Here is an 18604-nt window from a genome sequence, read left to right on the forward strand (position 1 = left end):
ACAAACTCAAAGTAATTCAACATCGATGACCTCCTTTGTTAAATTATGAACTTGTTTGTAGAAATCTTGGACCTTAGGGCGTTGCCAGAGTGTCAAATATTTCATGTTTCCAACAATCTACCAAACCTTTCAGGGTTGGTGTCACATAAATGTCCGTTGGCTGGGCAGTGACATACACACAGGTGTGACTTTGTGTTGCTATTCTTCCATCAGGCTTGTTCCTCTTGATTTTCTACCTGAGGGACTTGATGAGTTGCACCTTGGTGCTCCATGTTACCTGAACACAGGGACGTTTTTGTGCCGTTTGCTATTGTCATTCCAGGGCTGGGGATTAGCTTTTTGTGAAAACTGGCTGTCAGAACACAGAATAAGTGTTGACTTTGCTCCCACATGAAGTAGACGCACTCATTCATCTTACGTCCCATAACAAGACCGACAACCACAGCTGTGTTTGCTTTGGTTGAAGCTGTTTTGTGTGTCAGAGTACATGTGTGCGTGCATGTTTATTACCTGCCTGTGCTGCTCTTAAACTGTTATATTGTGTGTAATCAAAGCCACACTGGAACATAGATTCTCTCTTTTGATCCACTGTTGGCTCGGGGATGGCTGCGCTGACATGACAAGACCTCTTGACAGCTGTCGGAGAGATTAACAAATAATTTGACACAAATGCCCCTTAGCACTTATTCTAATCTTTAATCTGTCGCGATCTGGTCATCATTTCACTTTCATACAAAAATGTCAGGGGCAGATAACCATGTCATGGAATTTGGCGATCCCTTGTATATTTCCTCTGCTGCCACCATCAGGACAAATCATCCATTTTAGTCACACAGACAGAAAAAGCCACTGCAGTTAATAGACTTAAGGTAACTTCATGTCAAATGTGTGATTTTTCTGACCACTTCAGCTATTATTTCCTTCTGTTTTCTGGTTGATTTAAGTCCTCTTTGTTACTGATATCGTCTTGTGCTTTTTTTTTCTTCTTTTTTTTTGCTAATTATTCTTGCAGAGGAAATGGTCAAACAGTCAGAATATGATGTAACCAGAGAGTAATTACAGGAAGCAGATGGCTGTCTCGGTGGCAGAAAAGTTAATGTTCAAGAAACTGTGTCTTCATTCAGATTGTGACAGATAATCCTAATAGAATTGTAATGTCATAATTAGACCGCATTAGAGTATTTCCTTTCATTCAGCCGCTTCAGAAGAAAACGCGTGGGCTGCGTGGATGACAGCACTTGAGTGTTACTCACTGGTGTCAACCGCTCTGCAGAGATTTGTCATGGCAACAAGCAACTGTTTAAGCATTAATGTTCCGTGATGGACAGAAAAATGTTTTGTAAAGATGGTTGCACTGCAGATCTTTTCCTCAGTTGTGGGTGTCTGCTGTTCATTCAGTAAAACCGGTCTGAAGGAGGTGTGGTACGCTTAAATGATCTGACTGTTACTTTTTCCGCTCGTCTACACTTCAGAGGAAGGTTTTTTTTATCTTTTACTCCCGTAGCTGAAAAGTTCAAATTTTACTTACTTGAGTTTTATCATATGATGGATATCCACAAGGCTACTCACTGACGAGGCATGAAAAGTTGCCTTCACTTTAGTTAGCTGCAGCTTTTTTACTATTTTAAACTTCTAAGCAACAGATAACGGGAAAGAAAACAAAACGTGTATTCTATTCTGTGTCCAGCAGGGGCCGATGCCTGCATTTTTATTTTTTTTTTTTTCAAAGAATTTATGGCCTTGATAACCATTTTCACATATTTAAGCATTTTCATTTGGACACATTGTCATTGACAATCCACTGCTCAATAAGACTGCTTAGTTTTATCTATTTGACTGCAGATTTGTCACTTCTGGTTTAAAAAAAAAAAGACAAAGGGCCAAATTTACTTACCGGGTAAATTAGCGTGGGGTTGCAATGTGTTTGTCGAGTTCTGTTCTAAACATGTGTGCAACTAATCTACGTTCACACTGCAGGTTTTAATGTTCAGTTCAGATTTTTTTTTTTTGGGTGGTTGTTCACATTATAATTTAAAATGATGTCATTTGATTTAAAGTGATGTCACACGCAGCTCACTGCGTATCCGGACCCAAATATGGATGCTACGCATGTCGGCGTGTGTGTGTTCTGAAGTTGTGCAATCAGAGACAACAAAATTATGAGGACTTCAATTAAGTCCAAAAACTCACTTTCTTTCCACTGACTAACTCCATCAAGGGTGTCTGCCATGCTTATTTTGTCCATTGTTTCCATTTGATCTCGCCGCGTCCCACCTTCTCATGCAGAGAATTGTGACGTCTGTCTCACTCCAATGACGTAAAAGTCGGATGAGATGTCCCATGACTGATGTCATCAGATATGTATCCGACATAGGACCACATATAGAAGCGGTTCAGGTCTAATTTGAAAAAATTGTGTTTGTGCTGTTCAGACTGTCATAAAAAAAATCAGATATGGGTCCCAAATGGGGGGAAAAAAAGTCGGATTTGGGCCACTTTTTCCTGCAGTGTGAACGCAGCCGAAGTCATTTCAACAAGAACAGAAGCAGTCTACCGGAAGCAAAGCAAATTAGAGTCCCAAGCAAACGGATGCGTTTGATAATCAGGAGTTTGTAGCCGACTGAAGACACAGGTGCAGCTTGTTTTGTGTTACAATGCAGGCCATCGATCAGTAGTAACATTCTGGCCGGCTGCATGATATTAAGTACGGTAAGTCCTCCTCATGGCACCAAACAAGCTCTGACACCACAGGGTGTCCTGAAGTGTCTGGTGCAGGACATGAGGAGCTGATCCTTTAGGCCATGTGGATTGTGGAGTCTTTGTGGAGTGGGGTTGTTTCCAGAATGTCCTGTCGGATCCCATCAGATTGGTATCTGGGCAGTTTGGAGGTGAGGTGAACGCCTCAGACTTTGTCGTGTTTTTGGCAGTTAGATGTGGTCTCAACCACTGCATTTATCTTCTTTGATTAGGAACATTTGACCGAGTATCTCATAACATCCCTCACAGCTGTGATTAACCCCAGCCATAACAATGGACGGTTACCTCGTTCAAACATTTGGTTTCAGGGTTTTTTCTCAGCCTCGCCAGCAGCTCAGGATTTTCCCAACGAAGAATGGTTTCACAGTATGCTTACAAACCAGGGAAAATTCCTGCCAATGTTGTTGACTTCCAGCACAAACTGTCCTTCACCAGTTTCCGTCCATGGAGTCTCCGGTGGACCTTCTATTATGTGAACCTTCCTCTTGTTTTTTTCACATATTTCCCACAGTTTCCCATAATATTGAGACATTTTCCTTGATCAAAGTCTGATGTGGGGTCTTTACCCCCCTTATGTTACCCCCCTAAGAGGGTTCCAGGTTGGATTCCCGACTGGGCCTTTCTGTGTGGAGTTAGCATGTTCTTCCCGTGTATGTGTGGGTTCTCTCTGGGTACTCCACCAGTTAGGTTAATTGGTGATGCAAAATTGTCCAGAGGTGTGAGTCTGAGTATATTTGTAGTGCAAGTTCGAGCCGGGGTTGCGTCAGGACGTCGGCTTGGATGTGCCAAATCGACGATGCGAGATCGACTCAATGTGGCGGCCCCTGATAAAGGGAGAGGCCGAAAGCAGAAGAAGAAGATGTTTGCCAACGACAGTTTGGTAAATGCATAATTTAGTAATGTCATTTAAATATTGATACATTTATTGGTAATAATAATACTTTTTTTAAAAAGAAAACTCTTAAAATTTACTTTTTGCAAATAACGGTATCAAAGTAAATAAAACAGTGGATGAAGTACTTCGTTTGAAATGTCTTTTTAGACCAGATTGTAATAAGAATTGATTGTTGTTAGCCCCAGAAAGCAAATTGTGCAGTGAGTTTTTGGCTTTTGAAAGTGGCGTTGCTGCTACGTTGAGGTTTGTTTATCATAGAGGTGAAGGAGGACGAAGAGAGCCCATCATAAGAGCCGCTGCTGGACACACGGCCAACAAAAACTCTGCTGGCACAACCACTCTGCTCTGACGGGCTGAAAAAATGCGCTGGCCACCGACCAGAGCTGCACAGAATCAGATAAGCCACCTCTGTCGGCATTGGCTATGAGAGGAAAATAAAAAGGGAGAATGGAAAAGACTGGGAAGGGGGGGGGGGGTAGACAGAGAAGATTAGTTTGAGTTTGTTGCAGGGCAAGGCAAGGGAGATAGTTTTAAAAGCTGAAGAATAAGACCCCTTTGTCGTCTCCCAAAGTGTAAAACCTCTCGGCACAGTCATTTTAATCATGAGCTTTATGTGCATTCAGCTTGAACACTGGGAGTGAAATGGGTCATAGGTACCAAAGGTCATCTGTCATCTGTATGTCACCCACTATATTCTTCATTTAAAGTTCTATTTTAGTCTTGTCTGTTCAGTTTAACCTTGCAAGGTGAAACTTCAGAAAAAACGGAGTAGACGGCACAAATTAGGCATGAAAACATGAAGAGAAGGTAAAGAAGCAGAATCTGAACCACATCAGGATCCGTGATGTGCTTTAAGAATATCTTCTCCTTAGCTTCAGTGGAATAAAGTAAGAAATGAGGCCGTCGGCAGTCACTGCCTTTAGTTCCATTTTTAACATCATGACAGTTGATTTCTAACCCCACGACCAGAACATTATGAAAACTCTCTGAAATGCAAAAAACAAACAAACTTGAATCTAATTTGTGAAAACATTTAACCTAAATTTTCAGTGTCTTCACTGACCAACTTCTTCATATCAGGAAAAAAACAACATTATTTGAAGCCAGTAAGATGCTGGAAAACAACTTGGGAGAGAGATTTAGGCTACGGCTACACGAAAACGAAACAAGGTTTTTTTTGAAAACGGGTACGAAAATTCTTGCGACCACACGGAAACGCGCTGCTGTCCAGACGAAAACGATGAAACGATGCAGTACACACACCACTGTGTCACGCCACGCTGTGAGACAATAGAGAAGTGTTAAAATTGGCTCACAGCGTCAACGTGTGACTGACGCAAAAACGTTTTAGCTGTAACAATGGAAACGAAACGACACCGTTTTCAAACTTTCCCACTCTGGAACCCGTTTTCAAAAACTATCGTTTTGGGGTAGTGGGAACGCCGGCTCCGTGTGGCCGCGACAGCGAAACGATAAGAAAAAGTATCGTTTACAGTGAAAAACGTTTTCGTGTAGCCGCAGCCTAAGAAACACTCATAATAGCTCATAGAATATACAAGTAGTTCATTTTTCAGAACGATGCTCTGTAAAATTCTGCAATCAGCAGACTAACTGGTGTCAGGTGAGGGTATACCAAAGGCTCGGTCCTTCTAAGCAAGAAGAACTTGTGGGTGACCACTTCCCAAACTCTGTCAGACAATCATTGAGAAGTTCCGAAAAGATGTTTCCTCAATCAAAGATTGTAAAGAACCTCTACAGAGCAGAATATTCAGAAAATATTCAGGGAGTCTGGAGAAACCTCAGTGGGTCAAGACCAAGGATTCAACTCCCTGTTGGATGAACCTGCCGTTTGAGCCCCTTGGTGCTGTGAGAAACCGCCATGCCACCATGATGAATAAATGCACGCAGACTCAGAAATACCTTTTTCACTCAACACAGCCCACAGCGGCATCCAGATGAGCTTGAGTTCTTTGGACTCAAGCTCATCTCAGAAGGACAGACAGTGGACCCGCCTTCTGTGCTCAGACGAGTCCGTAGAACATCTGGTTCTACGTTCCAAAGATGAGAAAGAGCGTCCAGGCGGTTATCAGAGAAGAGTTCAGAAGCCAGTGTCTGTGATGGTATTTGGGGGCATCAGTGTCCATGGCATGGATGGTTTCATATGTGTGAAGGCAGCATAGATGCAGAGGGAGTGAATCGCTACTTTAGAGACCCGTATGCTGCCCTCCAGGCTACAGGTTTCTCAGGATGGTCCATGGTTACGTGAGCAGGACGATACCAGACCTTCCAACAGAGTGGCTTCATAGATGCAGGGTGCGTGTGCTCCACCGGCCCGCCAGCAGCCCACATCTGTTCCTTTTCAAAATGTGTGGAGCGTCATGAAGCAACCACAGACTGTTGAGCCGCTGAAATCTCGTTTTCAGAAAGAATGGACTCTGCAACAATCGGTTTGCTCATTTTCCAAATGATTAAAACGTGTTGTTGGAAGTAAAAGTAAGTAACGCAGCATCATGGTAAACGTGCCTCTGTCCCAGCTTCGTTTGAGTCGAGTTGTCTTTATTTGTGAAGCAACATTTAAACACAACAATGTTGAACTTAAAAACAAAGTGCTTCTCAGAATACAGATAAACCATAAAAACATCAATAAATGATACGTCATGAAAATCCCTGTGGAAAAAAAAAAAGTGTGTTGCAAAATACAGTGATCATCCATGCATTCATCTCCAGTAGACTCGATTACTGTAATGCTCTTTTAACTGGACTTCCCAAAAAGAGCATTAAACATCTGCAGCTCATCCAGAACGCTGCTGCTGGAGTTTTAACCCGGACTAAGAGATCTGAACACATCACACCAGTTTTAAAATCTTTACTCTGGCTTCCAGTCAGTCACAGAATAGATTTTAAAAGCTCTGCTGATGGTTTACATTTGTGACATGTTCAGAGAATATAAAGCCAGCAGAGCTCTTAGATCCAAGGACTCAGGTCAGCTGGTCCAGTCCAGAGTCCAGACTAAACATGGAGAAGCAGCATTTAGCTGTTATGCTGCTAACAAGTGGAACAAACTGCCAGTGGAGATTAAACTTTCACCAAATGGAGACATTTTTAAATCCAGGTTAAAAACATTTCTTTTCTCATGTGTCTATGCATGAAATATCTTTTAATTTATCTGGACTGTCGCTTGTTTTTAAATTCATTTAAATGATTTTATTTGTTTCTCTTTATATTCTTTTATGTATTTTTAATGCTTCTTCCACTCCCTGCTGCAATGCTTTTATTTCATGGGAAGTACTTTGAATTGTTTTGTACACGAGATGCAAATAAATTTGATTTGATTTAATAAATGGGCCGACTTGAGCTTAACTCTAACCTTCTGAAACCACCTAAAGAAACTCAACTTGATGAAATCCAATGTTTTTTACAAGAATCCTGAACATTTCTGTGATCAAAGCGTAGTTTAAGGATGTTTGGCTGAAGGACATGCCTGCGTGTACATCCTTCCACTTATTTATCCTCAGCATGCCAAGTCTCTCACATCTTCTAAGACTCGAATGTCCTCTTTATTCTCCCACATCTGTTTTTTTTTTCAATCTCTTTCTCGCCATTTCTCATCTGTCCATTCTCCCATCATTTGAGCCAGTGCGTTAAGTGACGCCAAGGCAGATATATTGGTCCCATTAGAGCCACTTGATTCAGCTGCTCAACAGTAAAGGGGAAGCCATTAAATCTGCTGCTTAAGGCCACGAAAGGCCGACCACATAGATCTTCATGAAGAGGCATACACACAGGAATATAGCATGCTAGACATCCTAACAGCAGTCGAGAAGAATTTAGTTATTTCTTAAACAAATGTTAAAAAGTCAAATCCACACAAAAAAATGTGCAAAATTAGGTCTGAATCTTTTATAGTATGATTATAAGAATAAAAAAAAAGGATGTTTGTTCAGTACTCGCATATCTTCCTGTTATGTCTGAATCTCTGACCAATGCAAATGGATTTGATTGTATTCACCCAGACTGTGAATATCTGCCTCCACCTCAATACGAGTAATGGAAATTAACTTTGTTGTGCTTACAGTACAGAAATTTGCATTTAAAAGAACTTAAAAGAAGTCTTGGTAATTACCCAAAGAGCTTTAATCAACGCTTGTCAGGTCAGTTCAGCTCCACATTACTGCTCATCCTACCCCGAACAGTAAGTCGCAGTGGACGCGTGGCTTCTGTCGTGCTTTCTTTTGGTACTACGTTTGACTTCAGATGACTGCTCACACTTTAGTGACGCCATTAAAGCAGCCTAAGCAAACGATGCTGAAACGGTGCATTTTTTCCATTGTAACACATTTGTTTCTGATAAACGGTAAAAAAATAAAGAGACACTCCCACCAAAAAATGATTCCATGACCACATGGTTAAAAAAAAAAAAAATGGCAGAAGTCTTCATTTTCTTCTTCTCCTTGAGTAATTTTCAGTAAACAACAGCTTCCATGTTTCCTGTGTGGGCTCTTCACTGTGTGAGCTTTAGATAAGGAGGCGGCTTGTGATGATGGGAGTTGCAGGTGTGAGTGTGTGTTTCTGTGGGAATGACCGTGGAATGCGAGTGGGAATTCTGGAGCCCGGATGAGAAAAGCCCATTGGTGAAGGTCAGGATGTGTGTTTTTGTCTGTTTGGGTGTTTGTGTGTGTGTGTGTGTGTGTGTGTGTGTGTGTGTGTGTGCTCTGACACGTGTGAACCCAACAGCTCTCAGGAGGACGGAGGCTCAGAGGAAGCGCTTTGGAAAGGTCTCGGAGTGTGACTCAGACAAACATTTTGTGTGTTTGTGTTACTGCATCACTTCAGAGTGTCAGCCTGAGCGGTGAATGGACTAAACTGAAAAGTAGCTTTAAAAACCAGTATTCTTAGTCGTCTGATTAATGAAGAACCAGGAGCAGGAAGCTGGATGCGTTTTGTTTGTGTTGTGCAGGTTAGCTGAGGCTGCGGCGTCACTCTCTGAACGCTCTCGCTTTATTCCAGAAAAGTCTCCGTCTCATCAACACTGTTGACAATAAGCTGTTTGCTAAATACGAGCTCAGTTCAGGTGGATGCAGGAATGAGGCGGGTGAGAAGAGCGGCGCTGAGCTGAGCAGAACCTGTGCGATAAGCAAGATCAAAGCACTTTGAGACCTCACCAACCCTCCTATACCAGGAACAGGCCACGCCCACTGTGTGTGTGTGTGTGTGTGTTTCCCATTAGACATGTATACGTGTGCTTAAACAGTTCTGCACTCTGGATGATTCTTAGTTTGTTTAGCCTGTTCACCAACAGTTTGCTAATGTATGTTGTTGTGTGTGGCAAGGCATCTTTATTTATATAGCACATTTCATAGCACAGGCAACTCAATGTGCTTTACATAAAGACAAGACATTTAAAAGAACAGCATAAAGCAGCATAAAATCAAGCAATTTAAAGAGAATAAAAAAATAGAATAAAAATTAAAACGAACAGTTAAAAGCAATCAAAGAAGAGGGGGAAAAAAAGAAAAATCTAAATCAATTAAGAGGATTTCTAGCATTATACTTTAAAATTATTTAAAGGAACTCAACCGTAAGCACACTGAAAGAGAAATGTTTTTAACCTGGATTTAAAAGTGCTTACAGTTGGGGCTGATTTCAGGGAGGCGCATCCAGAACTCATGAAAGTTGACAGTGAGATGTTTCTGGATGTTTCTGGATGTTTCTGGATGTCAGCAGGTATCCTGCAGTAGATGCTGGATCGGTGTGGATTTGACCTCCTGTGGAGAACAAGCAAATTCTCTGGAGATAAATACATGGCAAGCCTTGTTATGTAGGCAGAGCTTTTTGTAGGGAGTCTGCTCACATTAGCATTAAAATGGGGCACTAATTGATAGAATTGTACAGTAGATTCATTTTTCTCTGCGCAGTCTCAAACGCCCGTCTTTGTTAGTTATCTTAAAAACCCACTGCCTCCTTTAAGGCCGCCTTGAAGGAAACAAACAAAGTAGCTTCATGTAAAGCTTAAGCTCAGCAGAGATGCAGTGTGCTGTACGTACACACGGAACCACCGGTGTGGTCGTTAGGCAGAAATTCAGTCTGAAAGGGTTCATCGGGTCGTCGGGAACAGGGCGACCAAACGGGAGCTCCGTGCTCATGTCTGACTCCGTCTCTCTCCATAATGTAATATCCATGCAGGGTTATGTGGGTCAGTGGGGCTTTACTCTCCCTGGAGACTGCAGCCACACCCTGACACACACTCTCACACATACACTTAATTCCTTACTTGCCCGCCTGTCTGCCTCGCTGGTTAACTCCGCATGACGTCATACATTTTTCATAAAGTCTGCACCGCTTGGTCAATATTTTATATCTGTCATTGACAGGCGAGCGAGAGTCCACCGCTCCCACTTCTGCCTTCCTTTCCCTTCGCCTCGTCTCCCTCCATCCCTCTGTGGCCTGTAATTAAATTAGCTCTGTCTGCAGATGACAAAGAGCCAGTCATTCGGGCTCTGCTTAGATAGCGAGTAGTGGCACTTAGAGCGGATATGAAGTTAAGGAGGAATGCGCAGTGCTGAGCTCAGTGCTGAGCTCAGTGCTGCTCGCTGCGCAGGAGGCTCGGAGAAATGAGGATGTGTGAGTCCAGTTCAAGCTCCAGCTCCCAATGAGCTGAGGACGGACGGAATAAACCCTCTCTGTTTTTAGTCTGTTTGTCAGACTTTGACCTTTCGCTGAGCCAGCGGCCGTGCGACAGTGATGACTATGACATCAGAAAGATTTGCTTTCTCCTCCGCACTCCCTCCTCTGGGAACCGGAGTCATTTGTTCTTTTAAAGAGTTGAACAATAATATGATGTGTGCTCTTTAGTTGTGTTCAACTTCTTTTTGTGGGTTCATTTTTCAAAGAGATCTGCATCCTTTTCCGATCACTCTTAGAAAAACTTGTTGTGTTTTTATTCTTTAAAAGAATTAATTTTGTTCAACCAAGCAAAAAAACGACCCATTTCACTGGTGCTTGTATACGTTACTGCATTTTAAGGAACAAATCATGTCTGTAATAGATACATTTAAGCTTGATGTTGGCAACATTTTTTAGTAAAATTCAGACTTGGTTTTAAGTCCTCGAGTCCTCACTAAGACCAAAAAAGTGGAGCACATCAGTCCAGCTCTGAGGTCTTTACACTGGCTGCCTGTCCATCAGAGGATAGACTTTAAAGTTCTGTTGCTGGTCTATAAAGCTCTGAATGGTCTAGGACTAAAATACACCAGTGACCTGCTGACCCAGTATGAACCTTCCAGACCCCTCAGCTCATCTGGATCCGGTCTTCTATCAGTTCCCAGAGTCAGAACCAGACATGGAGAAGCTGCATTCAGCTTCTATGCTCCACATGTCTGGAACAAACTCCCAGAAAGCCTCAGATCAGCTGAAACACTCAGTGGATTTAAGTCCAGGTTGGAGACACACCTATTTTCAGCTGCATTGGAATAAAGCTCCAAATCTGAAGCTTGAGTTTCAAAACTTAATTACATTTTAACTACTGATTTTATCTATTGTTCTTATTTCTTTCTTTTTTGTTTAAAATTGAAATCATGCTTTTTATTTCTACTGTTTTAATGTCTCTGTAAAGCACTTTGAATCGCCTTGTAGTTGAATTGTGCTGTACACAATTCAAGGCAAGGCAAAGTAAGTTTTAACTTGTGTTTTTGTTCTGCTACTTGAAATAAGGCTCAAACTTTTATAAGATTACTTTGTTATTCTGTGTATTTCAGGTTTAATGTTCCAGTGAGGCTCCAGTGTTATTTAATGTGTTTCCTGTTGAGCAGACATGTGTGAGCAGGAAACAGGAACCGGTCTCCGCTCTGCTCACCGGCGCAGTTTGTCTGTTTGTGGCTGACGGACTCGTTGTCTCTGCTTGCAGTGCTCCCCACCTGCTCGCCGCTGGACTTCCACTGCGACAACGGCAAATGCATCCGCCGCTCCTGGGTCTGCGACGGAGACAACGACTGCGAGGACGACTCGGACGAGCAAGACTGCCGTGAGTGGAGCCCACGAAACGTTGGCATTGATCCAGCCTGCGCCGTCCCACATTCATACACATAAACACACACTCAACCTGCTCGGTCACACTCAAAGGGGGGAGATATTGAAGAGGCAGCCATGTGCAATGACACGTTTGTTTTGTTGCCCGTCTGCCCCAGACACACACACACACACACACACGGGTACACACACGCTGTGGTGAGAGGTCAGCACCCCCACTGTCGCCACACAAGATAGTAGAATTCACTTTACCTGCTCCCTTTTTCGACTTTGTGACTCTGCATGTTCACCCCAAAATACCCCTCAGTTGCTGGCCAGGCAGAATGTGGCCCCCCGTGGGGGACCGAAGCAACACGTCTATTTCTACTGTCATATTTATGTATCGGTGCCCTGCTGCCTGGTGCATGTGCGCTGCTGTGTTTCTGTCTTTTTGTGAGGATCATGTCTCACAGTAAGGTCATTTATTTTCTCCGCCCGTCACCTCTTTAAAGTGCTGTTTAAAGGGATAGTTCGCCTCTTTTGACATGAAGCTGTATGACATCCCATATTAGCAATATTATTTATGAACACTTTCTTACCCCCTGCTGCGTGCTGTGAGCCGAGTTCCAGCCTCGTTTTGGCGTTGATGAAGGTAGTCCGGCTAGTTGGCTGGGGTTTAAAAAATAAAGCGTTTTGCTTCTCAAAACAATATGCGTTCTAAAGAGTAATACATTTGCATCACAAAATAGTTCGTCCAGAAAAAGTCAGACCTCACAATCACTTGGCGCTATTTTCTCTCCCTTCGTATCACTGCGTGCTGTGTAAACTGTGCAGACCGAAGTGCAGACCGAGCAGTCCCCTGCTTCCAGTCCAGAGTCCAGACTAAACACAGAGAAGCAGCATTTAGCTGTTATGCTGCAAACAAGTGGAACAAACTGCCAGTGGAGATTAAACTTTAACCAAATGGAGACATTTTTAAATCCAGGTTAAAAACATGTCTTTTCTCATGTGTCTATGCATGAAAACGATATCTTTTAATTTATCTGGACTGTTGCTTGTTTTTAAATTCATTTAAATGATTGTATTTGTTTCTTTTTAAATTCTTTTATGTATTTTTAGTGCTTCTTCCACTCCCTGCTGCAATGCTTTTATTTCATGGGAAGCACTTTGAATTGTTTTGTACATGAAATGTGCTATACAAATAAATTTGATTTGATTTGATTCCGAGCAGCAAACACCGTAACAGGTGCGGCTGTCGGCAGGTGGCTGAACGCATTGATATGAAGGGAGAGAAAATAGCGCCAAGCGATTGTGAGGTCTGACTTTTTCTGGATGAACGATGCAAATGATGCAAGTGTATTACTCTTTTGAACGCATATTGTTTTGAGAAGCAAGACGCTTTATTTTTTTAAGCCCCAGCCAACTAGCCGCTCTACCTTCATCAACGCCAAAACTCAGCTGGAACTCACAGGACGCAGCGGGGGGTAAGTCAATGTTAATAAATGATATTGCTAATATGGGATGTCATACAGCTTCATGTCAAAAGAAGCGAACTATCCCTTTAAGGACATGAGGACTGACACAGGAAAAGTTATCTGAAGTAGTGGCTTCATCTATGAGGTAACCAGTTGGATGATGCCGCCATCCAAGGCGAGCGGTAACTCCGGTTTTCAAAGCTCTGACAGATGAATCAGAGGAGTTTGTGGTGTTTCTGTTTGGCCGCTCAGCCCCGGCCTCTGCACTTTGCAATTACCTAAAAAGGCAGCTGAAAGTCTAAATGCCAAATCTCTCTTTTCATTTTGTTAGTTGAATAAAACATTAGACCACATACGGGTGGAGTAAAAGAATTATTTGATTTCAAGTTCTGACGAGCTGCGTAAGAGCCTCAGCTGGGAGTTCTGTTTGCTGACACTGCCCAGAAACAAAGTGACTTTTTCCTTTCCACGGTGTACAGCAGAGCTCCATTTTTTTCAGTTCTCCATGATGCTGATACTTGTTTGTACCTTAAACTTAAGTTCCAGGTGAGCTGAGCCCACACTAAATGATGAGGGTAAAGACGCTGTGGACCGCTGATTGGATAGAGAATGGTCAGATATGTGCCAGGACCAAATAATTTGCACAATTTTTTAAACAGGCAGCAGCTGTTTAATCATTCTAAAGACATGTCTTTCACCAACAACAGAAGGCTGGAGATGGAGGTTGTTTGCGATGACAATTAGAAAAATATCCAGCCTACACAAAGGTGGTACCACAGCACCGGTTATTGATAAGATGACACCTGCTGCCTGTGGGGACAGTGCTATATGAGGGCCATGCCCTCACCCTCAGGACAGAAGTCCTCTTCAAAAAGATACGAGTTCAAAATATACTAACAAACAGACATATAGACAGAGATTCCATCATTTTTTGTTTAGATGTCAGGAAGGAGAACATGAAAACCTCTGATTATGTACTTTTCATGTCCAGTTTGGTTGTTTTTGTCCAACTTAAAGTAAAGTATTGGGGATATGAGACTTGGTGATGCATCATTTTATCCACATGAGCACACAGCAAAGAAAAAAGTAAGTCTGTAATTTTCTGTAATGATGGTTTCATGTGTCCATTCTGATCCACTGCAGGCCGCGCATTCCATAACCGCGCTGGAGTCGGTTTGGTGATTCAGTTTAATCCTCCTTAATATTCTGTTGGGGCACTGGAACATTTATAGGGAGTGACACGACCCAGGCTGAGGCGACACACGGCAGAGAGAATGGGCCAGTGTTCTGCAGCCTTCTGAGCTGCTTTCTAAAGCTCCACTGTCAACAATAACCACTGGCATGTTGCACAACATTTTACCGCCTGTTTTGTTGTTTGCTTTATAAAACGCAATACAGCGAAACATTTGGGAAGGAATCATTTGGTAGTTAAAGCCATGCTAATTCACGTCCTTGTTAACAGTTTGAGGAGAAAGTAGATACAAATTTTAAGACTGAATCCGGCTCTCTGTGTCCTCAAAGGTTCAAGGTAAGCAAATTGTGTTATTCCCCTTCTGAACCATCTTTATACCAGCCAGAACTATTTTTACCTTGCAAATCAGCCGGATTCTTCAGAGATTTGTAGGACTGAGAGGATCAGACCCTCCCGGCTCAAAGCTATCTGTTTGTGGCCGAAACACAAAGGTTCTTTCTATTCAGCTTCCTGCACTCGTAGCAACAGGCAGGTTTTAGTGGCTCCTGCTCCTTGACTGGTTCTGTGTGGTTCTGTTTGTTCATATGATTGGTTGATAATTAGTATATATTTTTTTCAAGTGCCTGCCCTTTTGCTAATGGCTGTATCGCAGGTTCCAACAACGTAAGCACACACGGAGCTCCTGAAGTGCATGAATCAACTGTAGTTACTGTTTGTGGCTTCAGCTTTGTGAAAACGTTTTAAGAAAGGCTGAGCAACACCTTACTTATTCATCTTTTAAAGGAGAAGGCTCCCACAGAAGATGTTTTCTTTTTCAACAGTCTGTTCTTGTTACTCCTCCGTAAACAGCGAGCAGAGGAGCTCCTTGTCTCGCTGTTGCAAAGACCAAACATTTACGTGCCAATTTTGCTGCGAGCTAACACCCGATTAAGTCAAATATGCAGTGAGAGTGAGCTGGTGCTTTGCCTGAGGCTTCGGTCGAGGTCAGAACAATTTGTCTTGCTTACTTTTTGGTGACATGGAATTTGAGAAGATCGCCAGATCTTTATTGTGGAAGTGGCTGCAGCCATTAGGTCATTGGTGTCTGCTGTGGCTGTAACCCAAGAACCTGCTGGTGGGTGTGGGTGGAAGAAGCCATTAAGCAGAATAATGAAGTGTTTTGTGTTTGGTTTGCTCAGGAGTGACAGGGTGACATTTTGACCTGATAAAGCAGCACTTAGCGAACACTCAGACATCGTCAGAGTCATTCAGATTCATTCTTTAGTCGCTCTGAACAAACCAATGAAACAAATCTACTATTTTTTCCACATATTTCACTTTCGTTGGCAGCCGTTGCTCCTTCAGTCCAGTCACAGGTTTACTTTATCTGTGTTAAAGTGGAAGAGGTCACCTCTTGTTGTTAAAGGCAGAAAAAGAAGCGGCTTTATGCATTAACGGAACAGAAACAAAGCCTGTCATGGCACCAGCCGCTGTGGTTGTTTCCTGTAATACCTCGTGTGGTTTATGTGTACAGCAGGTACAGACGGGCTCTTTGTCTTCTGAATGCCGTTCCTTATCCATCATCCAGTGATATCTTCTCCTCTCTTGACCCACATACAGTATCAGGATCCAGACACTGAATCACTTTGTGATGGGTGGGGGGTCTGTCTGCTGCAAGCTGGCCATGAATTTTTCATCCTCCTGCCCAGTAAATTTTCTCTTCTCCACTCTTTTCACAAACCAGTTATTATTATTTCATGCTTCTTCTTTCTCTTTATTTTTTTTCACCCCGGGTCCATCTTTCACTTTGCTATGTATTTATTTTTTTTCTCCCCGTGACGGAGCAGCTTTGTTTCATTATTTAGACTAGAGGCTGGAAGGCAATCCTCCACGCTCGGCTGGAGATGAAGCAGTCGTCACAGAGCGCGAGGTGTGTCGAGGTGTGTTGAGGTGCTGAGGTGTGTGTGCGTTCCAACATGATATTCTGAATCCTTGAAGTTTAAAAAGATATTTCACAGACGGAGTGGAAAAAAAACAATTTCATGACATATACACACAGGTAGGGGTTCTGGTAATGACTCGCAGTGGCCTTTGCCCTCTGAGGTTCGGCCGCTGTGTGAGTGATGAGCGTCTTGAGGGCCTGTTGACCTCTGACCTCCTCCTGTCCCCCTCCCCGCCGGAGGGGACAGAGGATGGAAGAGACGGAGGAAAGGAGAGAATCAAATATTGTCTTGCAACCTCAATAATAGATTAAATGAGAGTATTTGTCGATTGTGCAGATATAATTAAATTTTCATTAGGACCCTCCCAAGTGCTTCTGTGGTTTTTAAATTGATTTATATTTTAAAGGGGAAGGTTTTTACTGACTGGAGGGAATCGTTTTTGGTGAGGTCTTTAATGTATAGCCTCGCCCAATAAATAAATCAACCCCACTGAGATGCAATTAGCAGCAAAGTGATCCAACCCTCCCAAACGGAAGAATATGTACTTTTCCAGTTTAAATGCTGTAACAAAGTGCAACACAGAAAAGCTAAAAACCGTTTGAGGGAACATGTGAACCGTAACAGTTTTGGTTGGTACCACATCATACCCCAACCCTAACCCATTTACAGTCGCTGTTCTTTAACTGTTGAGTTTAAGGTACACTTTAACATTGATACTACAAATGACCCAAAGCAATCAGAAAGAGTTCAGCTGAGGTCCAGAGGAGAGAACAACAAGATTTCACAAGAGGACTCAAAGACTCAGTGGTTTGCATAGTTCTTTCACACTGTGCGTGCTCCAGTGTGGTGAAACGAGTTGCTTTTTGCATTTCTAATACTCAAACCAGTGAGCACATAAACATAATAAATCTGCCAAAAGAATAAGAAAAATGGCTGAGGAAGTATGAAGAGGAATTAATGAGAGAATACATGTGGAAATGTCTTATTCATTTGCTCTGATTGAATTAGCTTCAAATATTTTTATTTCCACGTGGCTTTTGCTGTTTCTTCTTGATTGCCATTTCTTTACTTGAAAGCTTTTCCTTTTGCTATTCCTTATGTTTATTTGCTACTTCTCATTTCTCTTTTAGCTTCGTTATCTTGTAATTATATTATATTCTTAAAAACTGAAGTTCAGCTCGTAGCTCCTGGTCTGAAGCACGTAACCCTTTGCTGATAAGTCAGTGTAGTCGGCCTTTACACTGGGATTAATTGTCCGTCAGTCTTATATTTACAAAATGTGGCACTGATACTAAATGAATAGGTTTAGCAGACTTGTAGGGCTGAGCAATTGTATCGATACTGCGATATATATGTCGATATTTCGTTTCCCGATAAAGTATTGTCCTTCCGGTTCAAAGGTTGGATCACCAGTCCAATCAGCAATGATTCATGTCAAATAACACTGTCCCTTTTTTCCCCCCAGAAAATGATGTAAGTGTATCAAATCGTATCGAATCGTATCGTTGGCTGAATATCGTGTATCGTATCGTGAGATTAGTGTATGGCCACAGCCCTACTGTGTTGTCTACATTGAAAGGCCTCTTCTAAAATGGGGATGCACACATAGAAGAAGCAAATCCTCTTTCTCCAAAACCTCCACAAAAAATGTTTGTGTGATGTCAAGCTGTGCTCTTATTGATTAAAGCATCTCAATTTTCCTGCCTACCTGTATAGAGAAGGAATAATATCATAAAATATAATACAGGATAAAACCAAACTTTTTTTATGGGCCTGGAAAACACATGAAATATTTCCATATTTGCAGTACGCTGGCTGTAGGCCAGCCATATCACGCATCTCAGAGGAAGGGTGTCTGTGTTCGGTAGGTGGTTTGGTGCGATGCTACAACACAGCAGAGAAAAGATGAAAAATCTCAGCGATGAAGACAAACTTCATCTTCTTCACTGTACATCGGCTCTCTGAGCATCCTTCCGTTTCTGTCTCTTCTTGTCTGTCTCCGTTCGTCTCAGCTGTCTCATACTCACTCATACTCACTCACAGCGGTGATACATTATAGATTACCCCCTGCCTGGCGCCATCCATCCATCATTGGTTTTCTTTGACCAACTCGATAACTCAGCTGCAGCAGTACCCGCAGCTGGGCTCTGCCATCGATTGCGGTGGTAACAGGAGAAAGTGTTGTTTTGGAAGTGTGATTAAAGATGCAGTTAGTCAGGTTTACTGGTAAGAGGGACTTCTCTCAAAAGGCATCACAAAGGTTGAATTAAGGCTTACTTCCCAGTGTATTTAACCAACTGAGAAAGCTGTTGGAGCTTGTGTTTTGTAGAATATATTGGTCTTAAATTCAAACTGGTTT

The 18604-nt window shown here is 42.4% G+C and overlaps 1 protein-coding gene across 4 annotated transcripts in view; it reads left to right on the forward strand.

Annotated features, from left to right (window-relative positions):
• The window catches only part of lrp4 (low density lipoprotein receptor-related protein 4), a 124273-nt gene that overhangs the window by 61625 nt on the left and 44044 nt on the right, over positions 1-18604 (forward strand). For all 4 annotated transcript variants that reach the window (XM_075466705.1, XM_075466714.1, XM_075466722.1 and 1 more), the window contains exon 3: positions 11556-11672. In XM_075466705.1, coding sequence (XP_075322820.1) covers positions 11556-11672 — 117 coding nt within the window. The remainder of the gene's footprint in view (positions 1-11555; positions 11673-18604) is intronic.

Source organism: Odontesthes bonariensis, chromosome 1 (assembly GCF_027942865.1).
Source record: "Odontesthes bonariensis isolate fOdoBon6 chromosome 1, fOdoBon6.hap1, whole genome shotgun sequence".
In the NCBI taxonomy this organism is placed as follows: domain Eukaryota; kingdom Metazoa; phylum Chordata; class Actinopteri; order Atheriniformes; family Atherinopsidae; genus Odontesthes; species Odontesthes bonariensis.